Here is a 20,795-nt window from a genome sequence, read left to right on the forward strand (position 1 = left end):
TTTTCCAAAGCATCAATGATTTAATTCACAATAAACCCGATAAAAGGGGAATCAGTTACTGTGCGTCTATCTTCATCACAGAGAACTTTCCCAATTGCCTCCTACATTAAACAAAAATACAGTAATTTAATTCACAAATGTATGCGTCAGTGTTTACATAGTATCAAAAGCACACAGCCATTGTAAGGAGGTGGTCCATTAAATCATAACTGATACTACTGCAGGGAAACTGGATAAACTCGAGTCAAGCTAAAAGTGGCGTTGGACTTGCCGCTGAAAATTATCCTGCCGGCACATGAAGCAGAACATGAGCTTCTGCCCGTAGTCAAACTCCAGCCAGGGAAACTCCTTCTTCCACTGCTTGTTGGAGTAGCGCCTGCACTGCTTATTGGAGTAGTGCTTGTATTGCTTGTTGTAGTGCTTGCACTGCTTGTTGAAGTAGCGCCTGCACTGCTTATTGGAGTAGCGCCTGCACTGCTTGTTGGAGTAGCGCCTGCACTACTTGTTGAAGTAGCGCTTGCACTGTTTGTTGGAGCAGCGCTTGCACTGTTTGTTGGAGCAGCGCCTGCACTGCTTGTTGGAGTAGCGCTTGCACTGCTTGTTGGGGTAGTGCTTACACTGCTTGTTGGAGTAGTGCTTGTACTGCTTGTTGTAGTGCTTGCACTGCTTGTTGAAGTAGCACCTGCTCTGCTTGTTGGAGTAGCACTTGCACTGCTTGTTGGAGTAGCGCTTGCACTGCTTGTTGGAGTAGCGCCTGCACTGCTTGTTGGAGTAGCACCTGCACTGCTTGTTGGAGTAGCACTTGCACTGCTTGTTGGAGTAGCGCCTGCACTGCTTGTTGGAGTAGCGCTTGCACTGCTTGTTGGAGTAGCGCCTGCACTGCTTGTTGGAGTAGCGCCTGCACTGCTTGTTGGAGTAGCGCCTGCACTGCTTGTTGGAGTAGCGCTTGCACTGCTTGTTGGAGTAGCGCTTGCACTGCTTGTTGGAGTAGCGCCTGCACTGCTTGTTGGAGTAGCGCTTGCACTGCTTGTTGGAGTAGCGCCTGCACTGCTTGTTGGAGTAGTGCTTGTACTGCTTGTTGTAGTGCCTGCACTGCTTGTTGAAGTAGCGCCTGCACTGCTTGTTGGAGTAGCGCCTGCACTGCTTGTTGGAGTAGCGCCTGCACTGCTTGTTGGAGTAGCGCCTGCACTGCTTGTTGGAGTAGCGCTTGCACTGCTTGTTGGAGTAGCGCCTGCACTGCTTGTTGGAGTAGCGCTTGCACTGCTTGTTGGAGTAGCGCCTGCACTGCTTGTTGGAGTAGCGCCTGCACTGCTTGTTGGAGTAGCGCCTGCACTGCTTGTTGGAGTAGCGCTTGCACTGCTTGTTGGAGTAGCGCCTGCACTGCTTGTTGGAGTCTGAAGCCTCCCCGGCTGGCTTTTTCCCAGGAGGCGGCACAACTGGTGACAGCAGCCCCAAACGCTATTTACCGACACTCAACTGAAAATGCCCTCTTAAAAACAGCTATCGCATTCATCAAGGCTCTGAAGTCTGTTATTCCATGAACACTAACTGAGCTGGAGGGGGTGGGGAGATGCTGCTAGGGTGAAAATAAAACAGCTGGATGGCTGTTTTTTTTTTTTTTTGCCACCTTTAGATGAAGTTTAAAACGAAGACTACAGCATAGAAAACACATCCATTGTAAAAACTGCAGTGTTTCTTTCAAACAGCAATCAGACACAGAGACGTGGCACGGTTTGCAAAGGAATACAGTTGTTTACTAAAGGCAAGGAACTGACTCGTTAGCAGTGTGACTCACTACTGGTGATGTGACAAATTCAACACCGCCGCCAATGAATTATGAATTTTAGTAGAAAAATAAATAACAAAACAGAGAAAACAGAAAAAAGGGAACCCCTAACCTCTATTTCTGGCACATAATTGTGGCCCTCTGTCACTATCTTAAAACAGACATTTACATGCCACACATGTGCTTAAAATACATATTATTTACTGGGTCATCACTTTCATGGTCAAATTATTAAACAACACGCGGGCTGCCAAGCAAAATTTGACGTGTGCTTAAAAACATGGATGGATACCACATTCTTAATACATCGCATTCTTAATATATTAATTCCAGTTATGTTTCGATAAATATATACAGTACCCAAGTGAGTTATTCAGTTTTTATAGGTTGGGAAAAGGCTGTATTCTGTATATTATAATATTTAGAGTCAAGACATTAGCTACACTGAAAAAATGCACATACTGTTTTCCAGACTATATATAAAAAGTGAAATGGTGATGTATGTCAGTATTAGATGCACGTATGATAATTAAACAAATAACTGTAACACAAACACAAAAATAATGTGTTGCCTGGAATTATCTTAAATCTTATAGCTTTTCAAATAAGCTATCAATTAGGTCAGGATGCTGTGGTACCCCATGCCTGAACTCGGTCTCGTACAGTACTTGACAGGCTGGTCCTGTCTCAAATACACAGCACGGACTGACTAGCCTAGGCGCTATACGCGTCTGTTTAAATACGTTGTACTTGTTAAAACGCATTGCAGTAACAGAACTTAGTTTAACACAAGGAAAGAGTAATAAAAATGTTGTCGCCGTGTTGTTTAATGAGTACTGCATTTTTTAAAACGATTTGTTGGTATTGATCTTTCAATCTAATAAAACATGTCTCTACATAAAACTCTGAATAACAATACTTTCGGGAAATGTTTAATACAAATATGACTTAATAACAGAGTTGCAGATTTTTCATATTTAATCATAGCATCCATATGCACGAATGTCACAACAAACGCAAAATGTAACCTGCTTTAAAATATTTGTACGTTGTTCATGCAGATAGTTATTATTATGACGTTTCAACTAAAGTAGCTCTTTGCTGTGAGTATCTTGCTACACAAGAATATAGTAAAAACAAAAAAAAAAGACAAACTCCGGAAAGAAAGACCGGTAAATAAAACACCACCGCTGTGCCATGCTGGAAGCGACTACCTTTCTTTTCATTTCCTGTCCCCCCAAACAAGAAGCAAGCCGTTCTCTGAATTAGAGGCTGTGCCGAGAAGTGGCGGCCACTAGCGGTGAATACTGGTATATATCGCTCCAGACAGGCTAGCTGCGGAGGCCTATGCAGGGTGCGAGGTCTCACAAAGTTTACAGTACGTCGGGTTGCAGTAATCTGTAATATTAATTTAAACACACAGCTACATCACTGCATACTAAATGCATCGCATAACAATTACTTCGCTCACAAACTCGGTACGTGGTGCCGCTGTACAAAGAGGAGACCGGAGAATACACATAAATAAACAAAATTGAAAAAAACATCTGGGCTATTTTATCTCCTTATATCCCAAACATCACAACAAAATTAAGGAAAACCTACTGTATTTAGTGTTAGCTCGTCACATTTTTTGAATTCAATCCAGATGTGTGTTTTATTTTATTGTAGAGAAATAGTTTCAGAATGAGTCAGCATTTGACTGATACAAAAAAAAAAAAAATATTACACAAAACATACAGTTAGTTTGTAATTGTTCTGAATATGGACTCCTCATATTGCAATTAAAACCACTATTACAGTGCACTTTACAGAGGCAGGCTGTGAACTGTGCATTATATGCAGAGTCACTTACAACAGGGCATTGATTTAACATCTCATCCACTGGAAGGAGCACAAGGAGGTGGACACAAGGACAGTGAGTCAGTCAGTGGCAGAGGTGGGATTTGAACTGGGGACCTTCTGGTTATAAGCCCTGGACTTTAACAATTAGACCACACTTCCATACTGAAAAGTGCAAAATGGCATTGCAAGGGTCAATAAGCGATGAACACTCGACCCGCTCTGCAGGGCGTTCTCCGAGAGCGATGAACACTCGACCCGCTCTGCAGGGCGTTCTCCGAGAGCGATGAACACTCGACCCGCTCTGCAGGGCGTTCTCCGAGAGCGATGAACACTCGACCCGCTCTGCAGGGCGTTCTCCGAGAGCGATGAACACTCGACCCTTTCTGCAGGGCGTTCTCCGAGAGCGATGAACACTCGACCCGCTCTGCAGGGCGTTCTCCGAGAGCGATGAACACTCGACCCGCTCTGCAGGGCGTTCTCCGAGAGCGATGAACACTCGACCCTTTCTGCAGGGCGTTCTCCGAGAGCGATGAACACTCGACCCTTTCTGCAGGGCGTTCTCCGAGAGCGATGAACACTCGACCCGCTCTGCAGGGCGTTCTCCGAGAGCGATGAACACTCGACCCGCTCTGCAGGGCGTTCTCCGAGAGCGATGAACACTCGACCCGCTCTGCAGGGCGTTCTCCGAGAGCGATGAACACTCGACCCGCTCTGCAGGGCGTTCTCCGAGAGCGATGAACACTCGACCCGCTCTGCAGGGCGTTCTCCGAGAGCGATGAACACTCGACCCGCTCTGCAGGGCGTTCTCCGAGAGCGATGAACACTCGACCCGCTCTGCAGGGCGTTCTCCGAGAGCGATGAACACTCGACCCGCTCTGCAGGGCGTTCTCCGAGAGCGATGAACACTCGACCCGCTCTGCAGGGCGTTCTCCGAGAGCGATGAACACTCGACCCGCTCTGCAGGGCGTTCTCCGAGAGCGATGAACACTCGACCCGCTCTGCAGGGCGTTCTCCGAGAGCGATGAACACTCGACCCGCTCTGCAGGGCGTTCTCCGAGAGCGATGAACACTCGACCCGCTCTGCAGGGCGTTCTCCGAGAGCGATGAACACTCGACCCGCTCTGCAGGGCGTTCTCCGAGAGCGATGAACACTCGACCCGCTCTGCAGGGCGTTCTCCGAGAGCGATGAACACTCGACCTGCTCTGCAGGGCGTTCATGGAGAGCTATGAACACTGGACCTGCGCTGCAGGGCGTTCTCCGAGAGCGATGAACACTCGACCCGCTCTGCAGGGCGTTCTCCGAGAGCGATGAACACTCGACCCGCTCTGCAGGGCGTTCTCCGAGAGCTCACTGTAGAATCTCTGAGCCGCTCCGAGCTCCTGTTCCGATTCCATCGCCTCCAGGTTCCACTAGATCTGTATCTGCAGAACTTACACTAGTCTTGCTTTGTTTCGTGAGGGTCTGGAACCAACTCCCCAGTAATGTTGTTGAAGCTGACACCCTGGGATCCTTCAAGAAGCTGCCTGATGAGATTCTGTGATCAATAAGCTACTAACAACCAAACGAGCAAGATGGGCTGAATGGCCTCCTCTCGTTTGTAAACTTTCTTATGTTCTTATGTTCTTATGTTTTCATATTAAGGTAGCCCAAAACAACTAGATATACAACATGTACAAGTACGTGAGAAGAAGGGTCATTATAGATGGATACACTTAATATCGCGTAACCCCTAACTATCAAAGACATTTTTCTTTGAATAATTCACACAACACAAGGTGTATTTGTGTAATTTGAGCCATTACATGCAGACTTGACTTTGGCGGTTAACTAAATCAGAGTAAAGTCATCACAGCAATATACCAGTTAACGAGGCAATTAAAAACAAGTAGATGCCAGTTAAAAACGCTAACTAAAAAAAAAAAATGAGGACGATGGCACTTTAATGGGTAAAATCGTGCCAGTACATTTGGTAATTTGTGAAACAACTGATTTATTTTATAGGAATGATAAAAAAAAAAAAAAATGACAGAAAAATCTTTTCTTTTTTGAGCAATCTTTGCTATATTTAGAACATCCAAGCTGGTAACTTCATTTCTAATTACTGATAAGTTTAATAACCCTAGAAGTTATCATATGTCACCCAGCCTCTGCTTCTCAAAGTCATTTTGGACCCTTTTCAGTGAACAGATAAAGCTTCCTATATGTTTCACACTGCAGGGGCTTTGAGCAGTACTTGCTATAGAATTCTCACATGCAGTTTGTTCGGCCCACCTCAGTAAGAAAACGCAAGGTCTACTTAAAATCCGTAACTGTGAATCTTACCAAAAGCAGACAAGAAACACACAACCTGCACATTCAGAGATAAGAAGGCATCAGATCCCCTTTGTGTACAGGAGCACTCTGTCTTATTCACCGTTCTATTGTCCTCATCATCTCAGGGTAACGATACAGGGCTGCACACTGTTCATACAGCTGGTTTAATACATCACCACAGTACCAGTTATCAAATTGAGACTGAGGATCTGGGGACACAAGGAGATGCCTGTCTTTACCTACAGTATGTGCAAATGTCTCACATGCTGAACATGCAGGTCAAGCGATCCATAGCCACTCTATGCTTTAATTAGGCATTTTAAACAACCTCTAAAAAGTCTCATGCATTTTACCATTTGTGGCTCTGTGTTCTTTTTCTCTCACTGTTTTACATTAATTGCACGTGTGGCCTACTAAAGTCATCAATTAAATTAGATTATACTAATTTGCATATTTGGACACTTTTCTCAAGACTTTCAGTTCTGTTGGATTGATTTCGTACGCACAACAAATCAAAACTACAAATGCAATGGGTTGCTCTAATACATGTGCACACTGCTGCATGTTGCTAACACACTTGATAACAGAGAAACTGTAATGGACTGCAATTGAAGATAACCTAATGTAACACAAATTGACTGTAGTTATCACCCCTTCAGTTTGTTCTGCATGCTCAGTAAGCTATGATCCTACGGTCATTCAGAATTGATACTCAAGATTTTAAATGTGCGATTTTTTCCTGGGCAACTCCTGAACCCCCCATTGCAATAGAAAAAAAAAAAGACAAAGTTCCTATTTTGCAGTGGTGCTCTCGATGACATGCCAGCCTTGATGCACAATCATGCAAATCACATTTAACATCTCACCTGCTTGCAGCTCAGATGACAATGCTATTATTAAACACAGTCTTTACAATCCACTGACATCTACCCTATCGCAATGTCATACGGTTTTTCAAAACACCTTCTCTCCGAGCTAAATCTGCCCTAAATCTATAAAATCCAGCAAAGAGAAAAGAGAATTCTAAACCATTGACATTGACAACACTCTCAGACTCTCAATCTAGGCACGTTATTGCAGGTTTTTATTTTTGCCGCCCTGGTGGTCTTTTCAGGTCAAATTGAGATGACAAATTTGACAGGTTCAAAAGTACTGCCAGAATCATATTGCCTGCCAGCCTCAGTGTGGAGCAACGGTTCTCCTGGCTAAGCATCAATGAAACAGGGACTGGTATTTACAGGGACCTTTTCCCTGACTTTATCAGCTTGCATGGAAAAGTTGAAACAGCATTTTCAGTGTGACCAGCAACCAGTAGACTTCAGGGCTCCTAGACCTGGTGAAGCTACCAATGATTATTTTGAAAGGTCAAGTGGGCCCCATATGGTTTAAAAAAAAAAAAAAAAGATCTTTTTGTTGCTCAAAAGAGCCAACTTCACAATATTTTGGTATGTTTAACATACCTTTGTCAAGGGAAAAACAAACAGTAGAGATACTTGTAGGCTTTTAGTAACTACACTAATTTATTTCTATTTAAATGTATTATTGTGCTTGTGGTTGACAGGGCGCCTGCAGTTCTGCAGTGGAGCCACCAGATTTGTGTTGTCCTCCGGCACTACAGGTCTGGTGGGCTCGCTGTGGATAAATACTTCATGATTACCTTGCACCCCCCCAGAGCTAAGCTAAGCTAAGCTGCCACTCTGCCAATAGAAATAGAAATATTTGCAAAAAGAAAATAACTCTGAATCAAATCTGCAATCTCCACATCCTGTCTAATACTCTTGACGTTAATTGTTAATTAAACCCCTGCCAGCCCTAAATACTGGGACAAGAGCGAATGGACGTGTGGTATTCATAAGATCTTTATGCATGCAATTCAAAACGGTCTGCCACATCCCCTACACGTTCCACACCAAGGAAGTCTCAAAAATACAAGCCAGCAAAGTGGGAGGAAAAATAAGCTGTTTCTGTTTTTACTGGTGTAAATGATAAGGCTTCCCCCTAATTAGAAAAGCACAGATACACCAGTTTTTCCACACAGACGTGCAGACAGAAGACCTGCGTGGATGATGATAGGATCATTACAGAACATTATTCCGAGGAAGCGCCAAATAAAAACCTGCATTGTGGCAGTTCTGCTTTCTAGACACGGAACATTAGAGACGTTTTATGCTTTATTTACAATCTCAATAATATGGAAAAATAATAGCACGTGGAATCTTTCTGGTTACAGACACAAGCTGTAATTGAATCCTGCTGCAGTTCAGCTTTTGGTTAAGAAACTCTTCATAAGTTTGGGCCAATATGGGGGAGGGATGGTCTACAGAAGGCTATTGAAAAAAATCAGTAAAAAAAGCCTCACTGCAAACACCTAACCCTAACCATAACCATATCTCTAACCCTATCACTAATCCTAACCCTAACCCTATCCCTATCCACAGCACTATCCCTATCCCCAACCCTATCCCCAGCCCTATCCCTATCCCCATCCCCATCCCCAGCCCTATCCCTATCCCTAACCCTAACCCTAACCCTAACCCTAACCCTAACCATCTGATCTCTCATCATTTCCAAATATCTAGAACCTAAACATTTTTCTGTTAAGTTTACAGTGCTAAACGGAGCATGGAATGCCGGACAGGTTAAAGTTCACAAGCAAACATATCAATTAAGATTACCTCTCACCATCTGTGCTAAACATCGTTTCTTGAGCTGTCTGTGCTTGTCTATACTGTACATACTGTAAATACTGTCTCGTGAAACAGACGCCTATTTAAGAACGTCTGATAGAAAGTTTCTGTGTGGCTCTGGGCTTTTAAAAGCAACACAGCTGCCATGGCACAACTTTTCACCTTTGGAGGTTGCTGTTCAACACAGACATTTCGGCATGAATGCACTATGAAGGTGCTTGGGAAAGGGAAGCTGTGACAGGGTGCTTGTGTCACGTGTGCGAGCAGCCGTTGATTATGCATGACAGACAGACAGTGGAGGTAGAGTTGAAAACGCCAGCACATACAAAACAGAAAGTAAATAAAGTGGTCATGTGACGTTACCAGCCATGGTAACACACAGAGGGCACATACAGCAAGCTGTACAAAAAGGCAAAATAAAATACAGTACAAAAAACGACAAATAAAAGGTGCCACACAGGGCGAGCGTTAGCCTTATAACCGAGGCGTCCTGCTCCAGAAACCAGCTACACTGCGTAACCCTCGCTATACATTATATGGGATCACTATCCCCTAAATTACCCTACTGATGAGCAGGTATTCACAGGACGACTCCTGCTGCTTCATATGCCTTGGCTAGGCATTGCCTTCACAAGCACCGCTTGCAGTTTCAGGGCTGCGTAGCTGTCGATCCTGCTTCTCCAGAATACACACAGCTCTCCTCTGCAGCATGGCGCTGCAATCAGCCCAGGCCATCTCCCACCTGCTGACTGAGGACCAGCATAGCCAATCACTTGCTGCCCTTCCCCTCAACCGAGCCTAGCAGGCAGCAAGTCTCAATCGAGCATCCATCTGTAAACAATAATTTAATCACACAAATCAACTCCAAAATAGACAGACACTAAACCCATTCCCACATACAAATTACACCAACCCTAACTCCACATTGTGCAGGGCAATCGCCCTGCCACAGAAGCTAAGAAAACACACTTTATAAATAGGCTTTCCTTTTAAGTGTGACTCACTCCTTTGTGAGTCAAGAGTGAAGAATGAAAGCCTTGCTTGACTGGTGCTGCCTTTAGGAAAGGCGCTTACTGTGGAATGTGAGTCAGCTCACCTTCACCAGGGACCCCTAGAACAGGTCCTGGATCTATAAAACCTCTTCCGTCATGCTGCTGCTGTTAGCCGCTTAGTTTTGAGCCAGGGACCTGAAGCGATTGGGGTGTTACCGAGGGGAGATGGAGCTTTTTCACGGAAAGGGAACATTGGAACAGGCTGCCGGACAGAGTTGTTGAAGCAATAGACTCTCGGCTCCTTCAAGAATAGACTGGATGCTGTGATGAACAATATTGTACAACCTTGTGATCATAAGAAGACCTTTAGCTAGCCGTCTGGAGGAAGGGCGGTCTGGCTAGCCACAGATTCCCAGAGGTTTCATTTCCCCTACTAACCTGGTTAGAGGCTTTTCTTCTGCTGGGTGCTAACAGACCCACTGGCACCAAAGCGAGTGAGGATAGGTGGGCCAAATAGCCTTTCCTGTTCTGGAATTTCTTATGCTCTTAAGTTTTCTAACATCTGTTTTCCACAGGGCTAAATGCGAACCTTGTAAGAGAGTGTAAACAGGAATGGAAAAAGGCTTCAAATTCAGACATAGCACTAGCGCTTTTAGTTACACCTGAGCTTAAAGGTGTAGTGTGTTCCATACACCTTGCCGTTTTTTTAAAGAATGGACTTGCTACGTTTGATAGCGACAGGGCTGAGGAATTGAAGAAGGCATGTTTTTTTTTTTTTTTTTCCAGACGATGAGACAACCCCGACCCAGCTAACGAGAAAAACCAGAGAGGCAGCCAGTCAAACTCATCTTCAGCCTGTCACAATGACAGATGACATCGACCCATCTGTGCCTTACATACAACAGCGCCTAACCTGCCTTGACGGAGACTTGCATGAAACCACCACCGGATTTATCACCAACTTTATCCCAGCATTATTAAAAGGGCTGTGCGGAGCTCAGAAGAAAGTGAAAAAAAGAACATCTACTGATGTTTTCTATATTTTGAGATGCATCCCCCAATGAAAATCGATCATAGGAAAACTATGTTTAGTTTAGTGAACTATCAATCAAGTGATCAATCAATCAATGATATTTTATACAGCGCCTTTCCTGTAAAACACTTCAACGTGCTGTACATAGCTTTACTTTAAAATTACATTGAAAAACAAACAACATGAAAAAAAGCATGTTAAGAACATACTGTGATGATACTGACACTGATGCAATTCAGTACATTGCGTTTCTTAGTCTAAGTAACCATCATAAGGTAATCCACTGCAGTACGATGGTACCATATCGGCACAGCATGCTACTGTAACAACAACTCTGTGCAGTATTTTTTCCATTGTATTGCCTTTGCTGGTTTGCTAACGGTGATGCAATCGTATCCACATTGGTTTTTTTTGTGTAAACACAGATGTCAGTTAGTTGGCCTTTAAGTTGCTTGAAAGATAATATTTTCAGTTTGGAAAGGGGGTGGTTGCAGTCTGGGTGTATCCAGTCTATTTGCACAGTAACCCAGATTCCGAACGCAGTGATTAAGCTGTGGTTACGTACAGTAGGATTTCAAGTATTGAGGGTCTGGCCACTAAATTGGGAATGCTGCAATGGCATTTGCTGTAACAGAGTCTGAAAAAAATTATAATTTCTTTCTTTCCAAAAACAGGGGTTACTCATGCAAGATGCATTCATGCAGAATATCACGTCTCATCTATTTTTATTGCTGTTGAAAACAGACTGTTCATTGTATGTATTTCTGCTCTCATTTATTTTTTATTTTTATGGACTTCAGCAATTTGTGGTATAAGGGGCTTTTATCGTTCACCGAGTAATCAGGGGAAATTGAGTGGAACCTTTCCAAAAGATTAGTTCATCCTCTGTGGAGTGCCACTTTTAATAAGCGTCTCCTTCGAAAGCCATATTCACCTCATGACAACCTTTACATTACAATAGCACTATTAAACTTTTTTTTGCCCACTAAAGTATTTACGCAGTCTGTCTACTTTTAAAAGATGCAAGAAATCTAAAGCTTCGAGAAGCAAGGAACTTATCAACAGTAGAATTGTGCCAGCTGTTTCGTGTTCTCATTTTATGCTTTACTTCTGCCCTGTAGTAAACCGCAGTTTGACGCATTGATTTTGACACAGTATTTGTGAACGCAGTACTAAAGCTCATTTCATTGTTAAGTCATTTCGTTGTAACTTAAAAGCTGCTAGAAAGTTAACGTTCAGATGTAGAAAGGTTCAGGACAGGGGCAACTATTATGCTTGCTGTAATATAAGCACGTGAGTACAGAAACTGACAGTTATGACAGGTGTGTGGGTGTGAGTGTTTTTCTTAACTGAAAATTCCATTCACTAGGAAAAATCTTGTTGCACTCTTTAAATGATTCTAATGCTGTGTTGTAGTTGTTGGGTCAAGTCAATATTACCACATGCCAGTATGGGGCCTTACAATGTATTTGTTTACAGTACTCTGTGGTTCTAATCCCTTTGTAATGCAATGTTTATTGCCTGTGTATCTTTACTTCAACCTGAACCTTCCAACGAAAGAATCCTCCCACCCCTATTGGAAATAACAGCCCAATTATTTTCTTCCCAATTTAGAACGTCCGATTCTTTTCCTCTCCTCACGGCAGCGATTCCCCACACAGCTCAGGAGAAGAGAAGGTTCAGCAGGCGTCCTCTGATCCCACGACCGAGCCAACCTCCTCTTCTACACTCAGGAGCTTGAGAGCGGATGTCAAAGAGCTACTGGCCCCTGGAGGATAAAGGCCAACCCTGCAGGTGTCCGATCTGAGCTCACTGGGCGCATGGCTGGTAGGGTCCGGTGCAGCACGATGCGAAGCAATCTTGCCGGTTTTGCCTCCCTAACCCAGGGGAGCGCCAGAGCCAATGCGACACTCCCTCCAGAATCCCCAAAGATGAAATTAATCTTGAACATCTATAAACAGGGCCCAAAGAACCTTGATACACAGAAGTCTGAAACCGTGACTGTAACCACTCTTTAAATCATTCCACTATTTTTTATCTGAAATACTGTTTTGATCCAGTAGTTCACTGGCTGGTATTGATCCTTACCACGCTCAACAGCTGTGAGACATAATTCAAATTGGAACAGCAAACACAGATTAACGAAGTAGAACACAAAATACAACCCCTAAAAAAACAACTCTCTCTCAGTTTGGCTGGATGTCTGAGAGAAGACAAGCTTGAGGTAAATCTCTTTCCATCAAAAGTAACTGTTCTGCATTTTAGGAGTATGGTAACAAGATCGTGCAAAAACCATCCTACAAATGTCACAAATTCAGTTGGAATCTGTAGAATCCATCATCACATTGGAGGAAAGGGTTGCTTAATATGACTATAACGTGCATCTAATTTTTCAAACAAAAAATTGCTCTATTCCTGTTTGGGAATAGAGTAGGGAAGTAATCTTAGTGCCGGCTTCCCTAGACTGCATTCTAAAAGTGATTTTCATTTCTTTTTTTTTTATCCAAAGATTCTTCAAAGGCACTTGCCAAGTGTGTACAGTTCTGAAGGATTAGTGGCATCAAAAATTCCCTTTGTCACAGATTAACTTTGAGAATCCTATCTGAGCATTTCACAGTGCTGAAGAGCGTACAGGGACTGAAATTCTACCATGTGATCCAGTTAACACTTTCGGGCTAGACTGACTGTAACAAGCTTGCAATAGACAAGAGCCTTGAAGGACACTTTAAACAAGCCCATTTTGTGACTCAGTTTTATGGACCTTTCGCCCAATAATTAACATTTATACATGCTGTTCACTCTCATTTTAAAGTTTGGTCTATTTGCACAGCAAAAGCAAAATAAATTAAAATACAAAGTTAGCTGTGCATATTTCTAAATTTATTTGAAAAGAACGAGCCATAAAAAAACCCCAAAAACTGCAGTACTAGTGATACCCAAAACAAACCAAATGTTTCAACTAGAAATCTGAATTGCGAAGACACTGCTGAGGATTCTAGATGCAGCGTCCAATGACTGTCCCCTGCTCATGTGAAACAGGTAATAAATCTTATTTAAATCCTGCTAACACACAACAAGCAAGGATAAAAGGCAATTCTCCCCATATATAATAGTCTAAATTACTTGACTGATGTCCTGTTAGGATTCACCTGAATCAGCATTTGAAGTCAAAGTTAAAGGCAAAGGCTGTGGTTTTGTCCTGAAGGCACAGATTAATCGTGATTCTGCTATTGTTTGGGGCAATCTACACCACAATCTTTCCAAATGATCTTCAATGAAAATGCAGCGGCTCTGCAAGCACAAAGCACTGATTCAGTAATAAAAATGTGAGCCATTGGAAGAATGGCTCTGTAGTTGTATTATTTTCGGATATTCTGACATACCAAGGAGTAGTGTGATTGATTTATTTATTCTAAAACTACAATGTGTAGATATATATATATATGTTGCAATGCTAAAAAAGGTAATTTAAACCAAAAAAAAAAAGAAAAATATTACATGGCGCAATTTCTTCTCAACCCTGCTAATGCTGTATATTTATTTATCAAAATAACATTTTCTGTAGTGTTAAGAGCCCGTAATCCACCTGTTACTGTAGCTTTGGGTAAATAAATAAGATGGAATAGATTGCTGCACGCACACACAAACACACATGTGCGCACACAAACAAACACACATGTACGCACAAAAACACACACATGCTCTCTCTCTCTCTCTCTCTCTCTCTCTCTCCTCTCTCTCTCTCTCTCTCTCTCTCTCTCTCTCCTCTCTCTCTCTCACACACACACACACACACATGTACGTACACACACACACACACTCTCTCTCTCTCTCACACACACGCACACATGCTCTCTCTCTCTCTCTCTCTCTCTCTCCTCTCTCACGCACACATGCTCTCTCTCTCTCTCACTCTCTCTCTCTCACACACTCTCCTGTGTCTACGAGACGAGAAGAGCGCGAGACAGTGTGTGTGTGTTTGTGTGACATGCGTGTTCTCTCACACACATACACACTCTCTCTCTCTCTCTCTCTCTCTCTCTCTCTCACACACACACACACTCACTCGCACAAACACACATGCTCTCTCTCTCTCTCTCTCTCTCTCTCTCTCTCTCTCCTCAGTCTGTCACACACATGGCACAAACTGTGTGTATGCTCTCTCTCTCTCTCTCTCTCTCTCTCTCTCTCTCTCTCTCTCTCTCACACACACACATGCTAAGTCACTCCACTGTGTTAACTCCAGGAGCTGCAGAGACAGTGTTATCTCTCCCTGACAAGCAGTGTTTGCCTTTAGCAATTTTTCCCTTTGCTTAGTCGTGCTCACTCAACTAGACCGGCATCCCCACAGGTGGCAGGAAAAAATGATTCGATATCCTTTCCTTCTTTTATTTTTATTCTTCTTGCTTGTATCCCTTCTGGTCACAACCTGAGCATCAGAATCACCCTGGTCCCAGTATCAAAGATTGCAGGGGCTAATTAACTCTTTCCTTCCTTTATCTACAGCTGCCAATGCAGGCTGATAGCAGGCGCATAATGAGGACACTTGACAGTCAATGCCCTGTAATTATCACTTCCAATGCCTCTAGTGAACACAGACCCCTTTCTCCCATCTCCAGCTACAGAATGGGTTTTGAGAGTTCTTGCTATCCATGAATCTGCAGGGGCTATATGCAGGAGTGCACTGTATATAAAACTGATGTCACTAGTGGAGGCAGAAGAAGCTGGAAGCTGATAAGAGATTCAAGCTAATTAATAACACTGTGTAAATAAATTGCCTTGGTGAACAGGCCTACAAATTGACAGCATTTCTGTTTTTTATGTATAGGTGCATGAAAGGTGATGATAGAAATAGCAAGGAAAATGAAACGATTTCCTTAAAATGTGGGGCCCATTTATAAATGAATTACTTACAGTGACTTTTAAAAAATAAGGTGTGTTATCATGCTATTCTGATTATGTCATAATGCATCTGCTGAAGGTACAGGTTTAGATTTATGCATGCGTGTATGTCAAATTTATATTAGTATTATAAGATTGCATGCTATTTCAAAATGTTAATATTTATATCTTTTTTCAAATAGTAATGTAGACCAATTTGCAAATGTACATGCATTTGGTTTATTTTAATCTGCTGTGCAGATTACAAGGTTAATACAGGCAAAATGTAATTCTTTATGCTTTATCACATCATTGCTTGTAAGACCCTGACAAGGAATCTGGGGTTTTCAGCATATATGCAAACAGTCTGTATCAAGGTTGCAGGTACTGTAATGCCAGCTGCCAGCTCTCATGATGCCAGGCATTTCCACCAACATACATAAAAGAGCTGGAATGCAGGCAAGCCAATTGCATGTGTTCGGTACTAAAAGAAAACACTGTATGATTCCAATTATAATTTATGACCATGGAAAACAGCAATTGAAAGAAGTGAAGTTAGAAACTCAAGCAAGGGTTTTTATTTCCTCCAGAACAGGTTAGAAGATTCACAGCGCCAGTTTGATCAAATATTCTGTGCATGTAAAAAAAAAACATAGGGACACATCGCCAAAATAATAAGCATATAGTATGGTACCGTACATAGGGTACCAACAGCAGAACACAGCTGAATAACAGTATTTATCATATGGGGCTTCACAAACGTAGATATTATAGGAATTATAGGAATACATTTTTGTATTATCAGGGTAATTAAGATTAGGGATTGCAATAACTGAATGCATTTTAATTTCAGACTGAGAAGAATTAGGCAAAAACCACTCGACTGACAATACAGTGTCAGTCTGATGGTATCCCTGTAGAAAACTTTACATGCATTTCAGCTAGCCAGCCCTGCCCCCTATTTCCAAAACTTGATTTTGTTAAAAAAAACAGGATTGTGTGTTAAATGGATAAACATCTCTTTACAGTAACGTCCTGCGGAGATTGCAGATATTTGATTCCCTGAGTGTCCTTTCAACTTCACCTTTGCTATAAACCAGCCTCGGGAATCCCCTAACCACAACGCACATTCTGCAATACATTTCTTTGTTTTATCAACCAACCTTTTCTGTTCTTTCTGACAAGCACACCAAGAGCTATACAAGTATTATAGACTGCAGTACAAGCGCTGAAGCACTTAAACTAGTGTAGCCGTATATACAAGCTGTATATTGCCAGCAATATATACGAAGCTGCTACATTTACGACAGTACATACGATAGCTGCTCACACACAATTCATATACCCTCAACCCTGAGAGAATAAAGGAAAAAAGTCTGTCAAGACTCACCTAAAAGCATCTTGTTCGGTTCAGTTGAGTTCAGCTTGACTTCTTGCTTGCTCTGTGCAATGGCTTTTCTCTTGAAGCTGTATCCCAATCTGCTTTCAGATTTAAAATTTAAAAAAGGAAAAAAAAAAAACACGAAAGGCTGTACAGAATGCAGCATGCACTGCGATGAGAAATTGCCTTCTCTCTCTCTCTCTCTCTCTCTCTCTTGCTTCGTTCCTTGCGAATTCCAACTGCTACAACTCACTTCGGAGAATGATACACACACACCTCAATTAAAAGCTTAATGGTCTACTGATCTGTGTGCCCTGGAGGAAGGCAGGCAAGGGGATGAAGAGGATTGGGAGACAGCTCCCTCCCCCGTCCCCTCTGCTTCCCAATCTCCCCCTCTCTTAACGCTATTGGCCACACAGCTTAACCCCATCTTTAGTCTTCTTTATTAACCATTGATGACCCCCCCCCCCCCCCCTGCAAAAACATAGCTTGGGCATCAACATAAAATTAGATGGGGGGTGTTGAACCATAGAGGAAAAAGCTGCAATTGTGTTATCTCTTCCATAGTGCACATTTTCATTCTGTGGCATTGTATTATTATTATTATTATTATTATTATTATTATTAAGAATCTTCTTTTTGTGGGGCAGCAAATTAAATTGGTATGTGTGCATTCAGCAAACATTTGATAAACCGACTGATTCAAAGTTGTGAAACAAAACGCCCACAAGCAATGACCCTGCAGTTCGGTTTCTCTTGGTTGCATTCACACTTGGTTCTTTTGGGCTGATTTTTTAATTAGCTGATATGATTCACGATAAGATTCACGTCATTAATGATTAGTTTATGATAACACAATAGGGGGATGGCAGGAACAATATTTGCATACTGTAAAAAAAAAAAACAACAGCATCAATAAATAGACACACACTATATAGTATGCTCTACCCACTCACAGACACACAACCAACACAAGAAGAGTTCTCTCTCTCTCTCCCGCTCTCTCCCGCTCCCTCTCCCTCTCCCTCTCTCTCCCTCTCTCTCTCCCCTCTCCCCCCTCTCCTCTCTCTCTCTCCTGCTCTCTCCCTCTCCCTCTCCCTCTCTCCCTCTCCCTCTCTCTCCTCTCTCCCTCTCCCTCTCCCTCTCCTCTCTCTCTCCTCTCTCCCTCTCCTCCTCTCTCTCTCTCTCCCTCTCCCTCTCCCTCTCCCTCTCTCCTCCCTCTCTCTCTCCCCCCTCTCCCCCCTCCTCTCTCTCCCCTCTCCCTCTCCCTCTCTCTCCCCTCTCTCCCCCCTCTCCTCTCTCTCTCTCTCCCTCTCCCTCTCCCTCTCCCTCTCTCCTCTTCCATCTCTCTCAAACCCTCGTCTCTCCTCATCCTCCCCTCATTCCCCCTCTCCTCTCGTATCTTCCTTCCCGCTCTCTCCCCTTGGAGCTCTTCCCGGACTCCCCTCTCCTCTTCTCTACTCTCTCTCATCCCCACGCACCTTGCCGCATCGCCCGATCGTCCTCTCACTCTCCTAAACCCTCCCCCCCGCTCGTCCCTCGAGAGCTCTCGCTCGTCTCCCTCATCCTCTCTGAACTATCCCTCGGCGTCCCGCTCGTCCATCTCCCCCTTCTCCTCCTCTCCTCCCCCTCCCTCTCTCTCCCCTCTCCCCCCTCTCTCTCTCTCCTCTCTCTCTCCCCTCCCCCCTCCCTCCTCTCCTCCCTCTCCTCTCTCCTCTCTCCCTCTCCTCTCTCTCTCTCTCTCCCTCTCCCTCTCCTCTCCCCTCTCCTCTCTCTCCTCCCGGCTCCACTAGGTGCCTCACTCCCCCCTCCTCCGTCACTCTTCTCCCGGGTAGACTCTCTTTCTCTCCGCTCCTCCCTCCACCCTCCGCTCTCTCCCTCTTCTCCCTCCCTCTCCCTCTCCCCTCCCCTCTCCTCTCTCTCCCCCTCTCCCTCTCCTCTCTCTCTCCCTCCCCTCTCTCTCTCTCCTCTCTCTCTCTCTCTCCTCTTCTCTCTCTCTCTCCCTCCCCCTCTCCCCCTCTCTCTCCCTCTCTCCCCCTCTCCCTCTCCCCCCCCCCCTCTCCCTCTCTCCCCCTCTCCCTCTCTCCCTCTCCTTCTCTCCCTCTCTCTCTCCCCCTCTCCCTCACCCTCTCTCTCTAAACTTGCCGGGCTGCCAAAACAAAGAAACCTCAGGAAGGCTGAGACACAATGGCAACCCTCACATCCCGATAATTCCTCACTTCTTTTTTCTTATATTCCTGTCTCTGTTTGCAGAGGGTATGTGTGGGAGGGCGAGATGTCAAAACATTTTCCAAATTTATCTTAACCTGGTGTGGGAGGCTCAGAATGTTCACATCTCAGGGAGAGTCATGTAACCGTGGTTCAAATCCCTGTCGAGGGGTATCTTTTTGTCTGACAGGCAAGAATTATACAGTTTGAAAATGATTAACTGCATGGAAAAACAAACAAAAAGAAAATCTTCACTTTTCACTTCATCAGATTAGTCGGCCTGCCACTGGTATTTTTGAAACCTGAAGATGTTAAAACACGGCCAGGCAAAGGTTGGCATGCAGCTAGCGACACCAACATTGAGGCACGAAATCCACACGCATCTACGGAAGCTACCGCAGATCATCAGTGCATTATAGAAACAAAAATACTACCCCTCTCCCTTAATTAAAATATCTGGTACCTTTTTGTTTAAAATTAACCCCTTGTAATGTGCTCAGGTGAAAAGAGGCTTAAAAGCAGAAACAGAGGTCGTACCATTGAGGTTACATGGCACTCAGAAAGATACTCAGACTTGAGTCCGCATAAGAACCTCAAAACCACTTTCATGTCCAGAAATCAAATTTGCATGTGTTTGTTTTCTCTTGCTGTTTTGATGCAGTATTGATGCACGCAGCTCATCTCAAAGTCTCTACACAGCCTGTACCATTCCCCATAAAAAGCCAAGCATTTCCTTCTAAAGCACTATGCCTGTATCTTTGTGCATGACCTTGTATCGTAATCCAAACTACTGTATGAAAGGCTGGTATAATAACAGCATGCATGCAAGCATGCCTCATTTCAAACAGCATTACACTGGACGGGGTGCCGTTAGAGACGGCAACAAAACTTAAACGATGTAAAGAACAATTTCTCAGTCGGTAGCGGTTCACAAAACAGAGGCTTGGCTTTGAGGTATGAGCCTCTTCCATGAACTCAGCATGGCTGGTAGAGGAGGTTGTGCACAAAGAACACAGCTGCACGAAGGGAAATGCAATGAACTGTTGAATGCTTTGCAAGATGTGCTAGAAATCCACCCACTTTCACAATAAGACCTTTAGCTAGACACCTGGAGAGAGGGCAGTCCGTCTAGTCACGGATTCCCAGAGGTTTTATTTCTCCTGCTAACCTGGTTCAGGGTTTTTGAGTTTTTTCTCTCCTGAGTGCTAACTGATCACACTGGCACCAAAGCGAGCGTGCATAGGCGGGCCAAATGGACTTTTTTTAATTTTTGAATTTATTATATTACGGGGTTGTAGACCAAGATTTTAATAGAAAAGGGCTATCTAAAGTAAACCACAGAATGCGTTTTTCATTCGAGGCAGACCAGGACAAAGAAGAATCTTCAAAAGGGACATTTAAAAGAAGCACAGCAGGTGAGACCGTGCTGCTCTGCCACTGCATAAAGCAGGATCCGTTTCTCTATCTCCATGTCAGCTCCAGCCAGTATTTCCAGCTATGCAGCCAGCACAGCTCATACACATCCAGTATAGATGGCCGGTCAATGAGAGACCAGAGCTGCTCAATGAATCCCCCCCACTCCGTCCAGCGAGAATTCAAGCATTCTTGGGCAATGAAAGAGACTCTGTGTGTGTTGGCAGCAGGGTGAATGCCAGGATGAGTGTCTGG

At 43.9% G+C, this 20,795-nt stretch overlaps 1 protein-coding gene across 4 annotated transcripts in view; it reads right to left on the bottom strand.

The window, feature by feature from the left end:
- Positions 1-20,795, bottom strand: part of LOC121324067 (zinc finger protein 385D-like) — a 95,584-nt gene that overhangs the window by 27,837 nt on the left and 46,952 nt on the right. Inside the window, exon 1 of one of the 4 annotated variants that reach the window (XM_041265511.1) lies at positions 16,929-17,137. The exons of the other annotated variants lie outside the window; for them this stretch is intronic. Within the exon in view, the coding sequence (XP_041121445.1) occupies positions 16,929-17,085 (157 nt within the window). The 5' untranslated portion in view covers positions 17,086-17,137. Of the gene's footprint in view, positions 1-16,928; positions 17,138-20,795 lie in introns of those variants that run through there. 4 annotated transcript variants of the gene reach the window in all.

This window comes from Polyodon spathula, chromosome 12 (genome assembly GCF_017654505.1).
Source record: "Polyodon spathula isolate WHYD16114869_AA chromosome 12, ASM1765450v1, whole genome shotgun sequence".
Lineage (NCBI taxonomy): Eukaryota > Metazoa > Chordata > Actinopteri > Acipenseriformes > Polyodontidae > Polyodon > Polyodon spathula.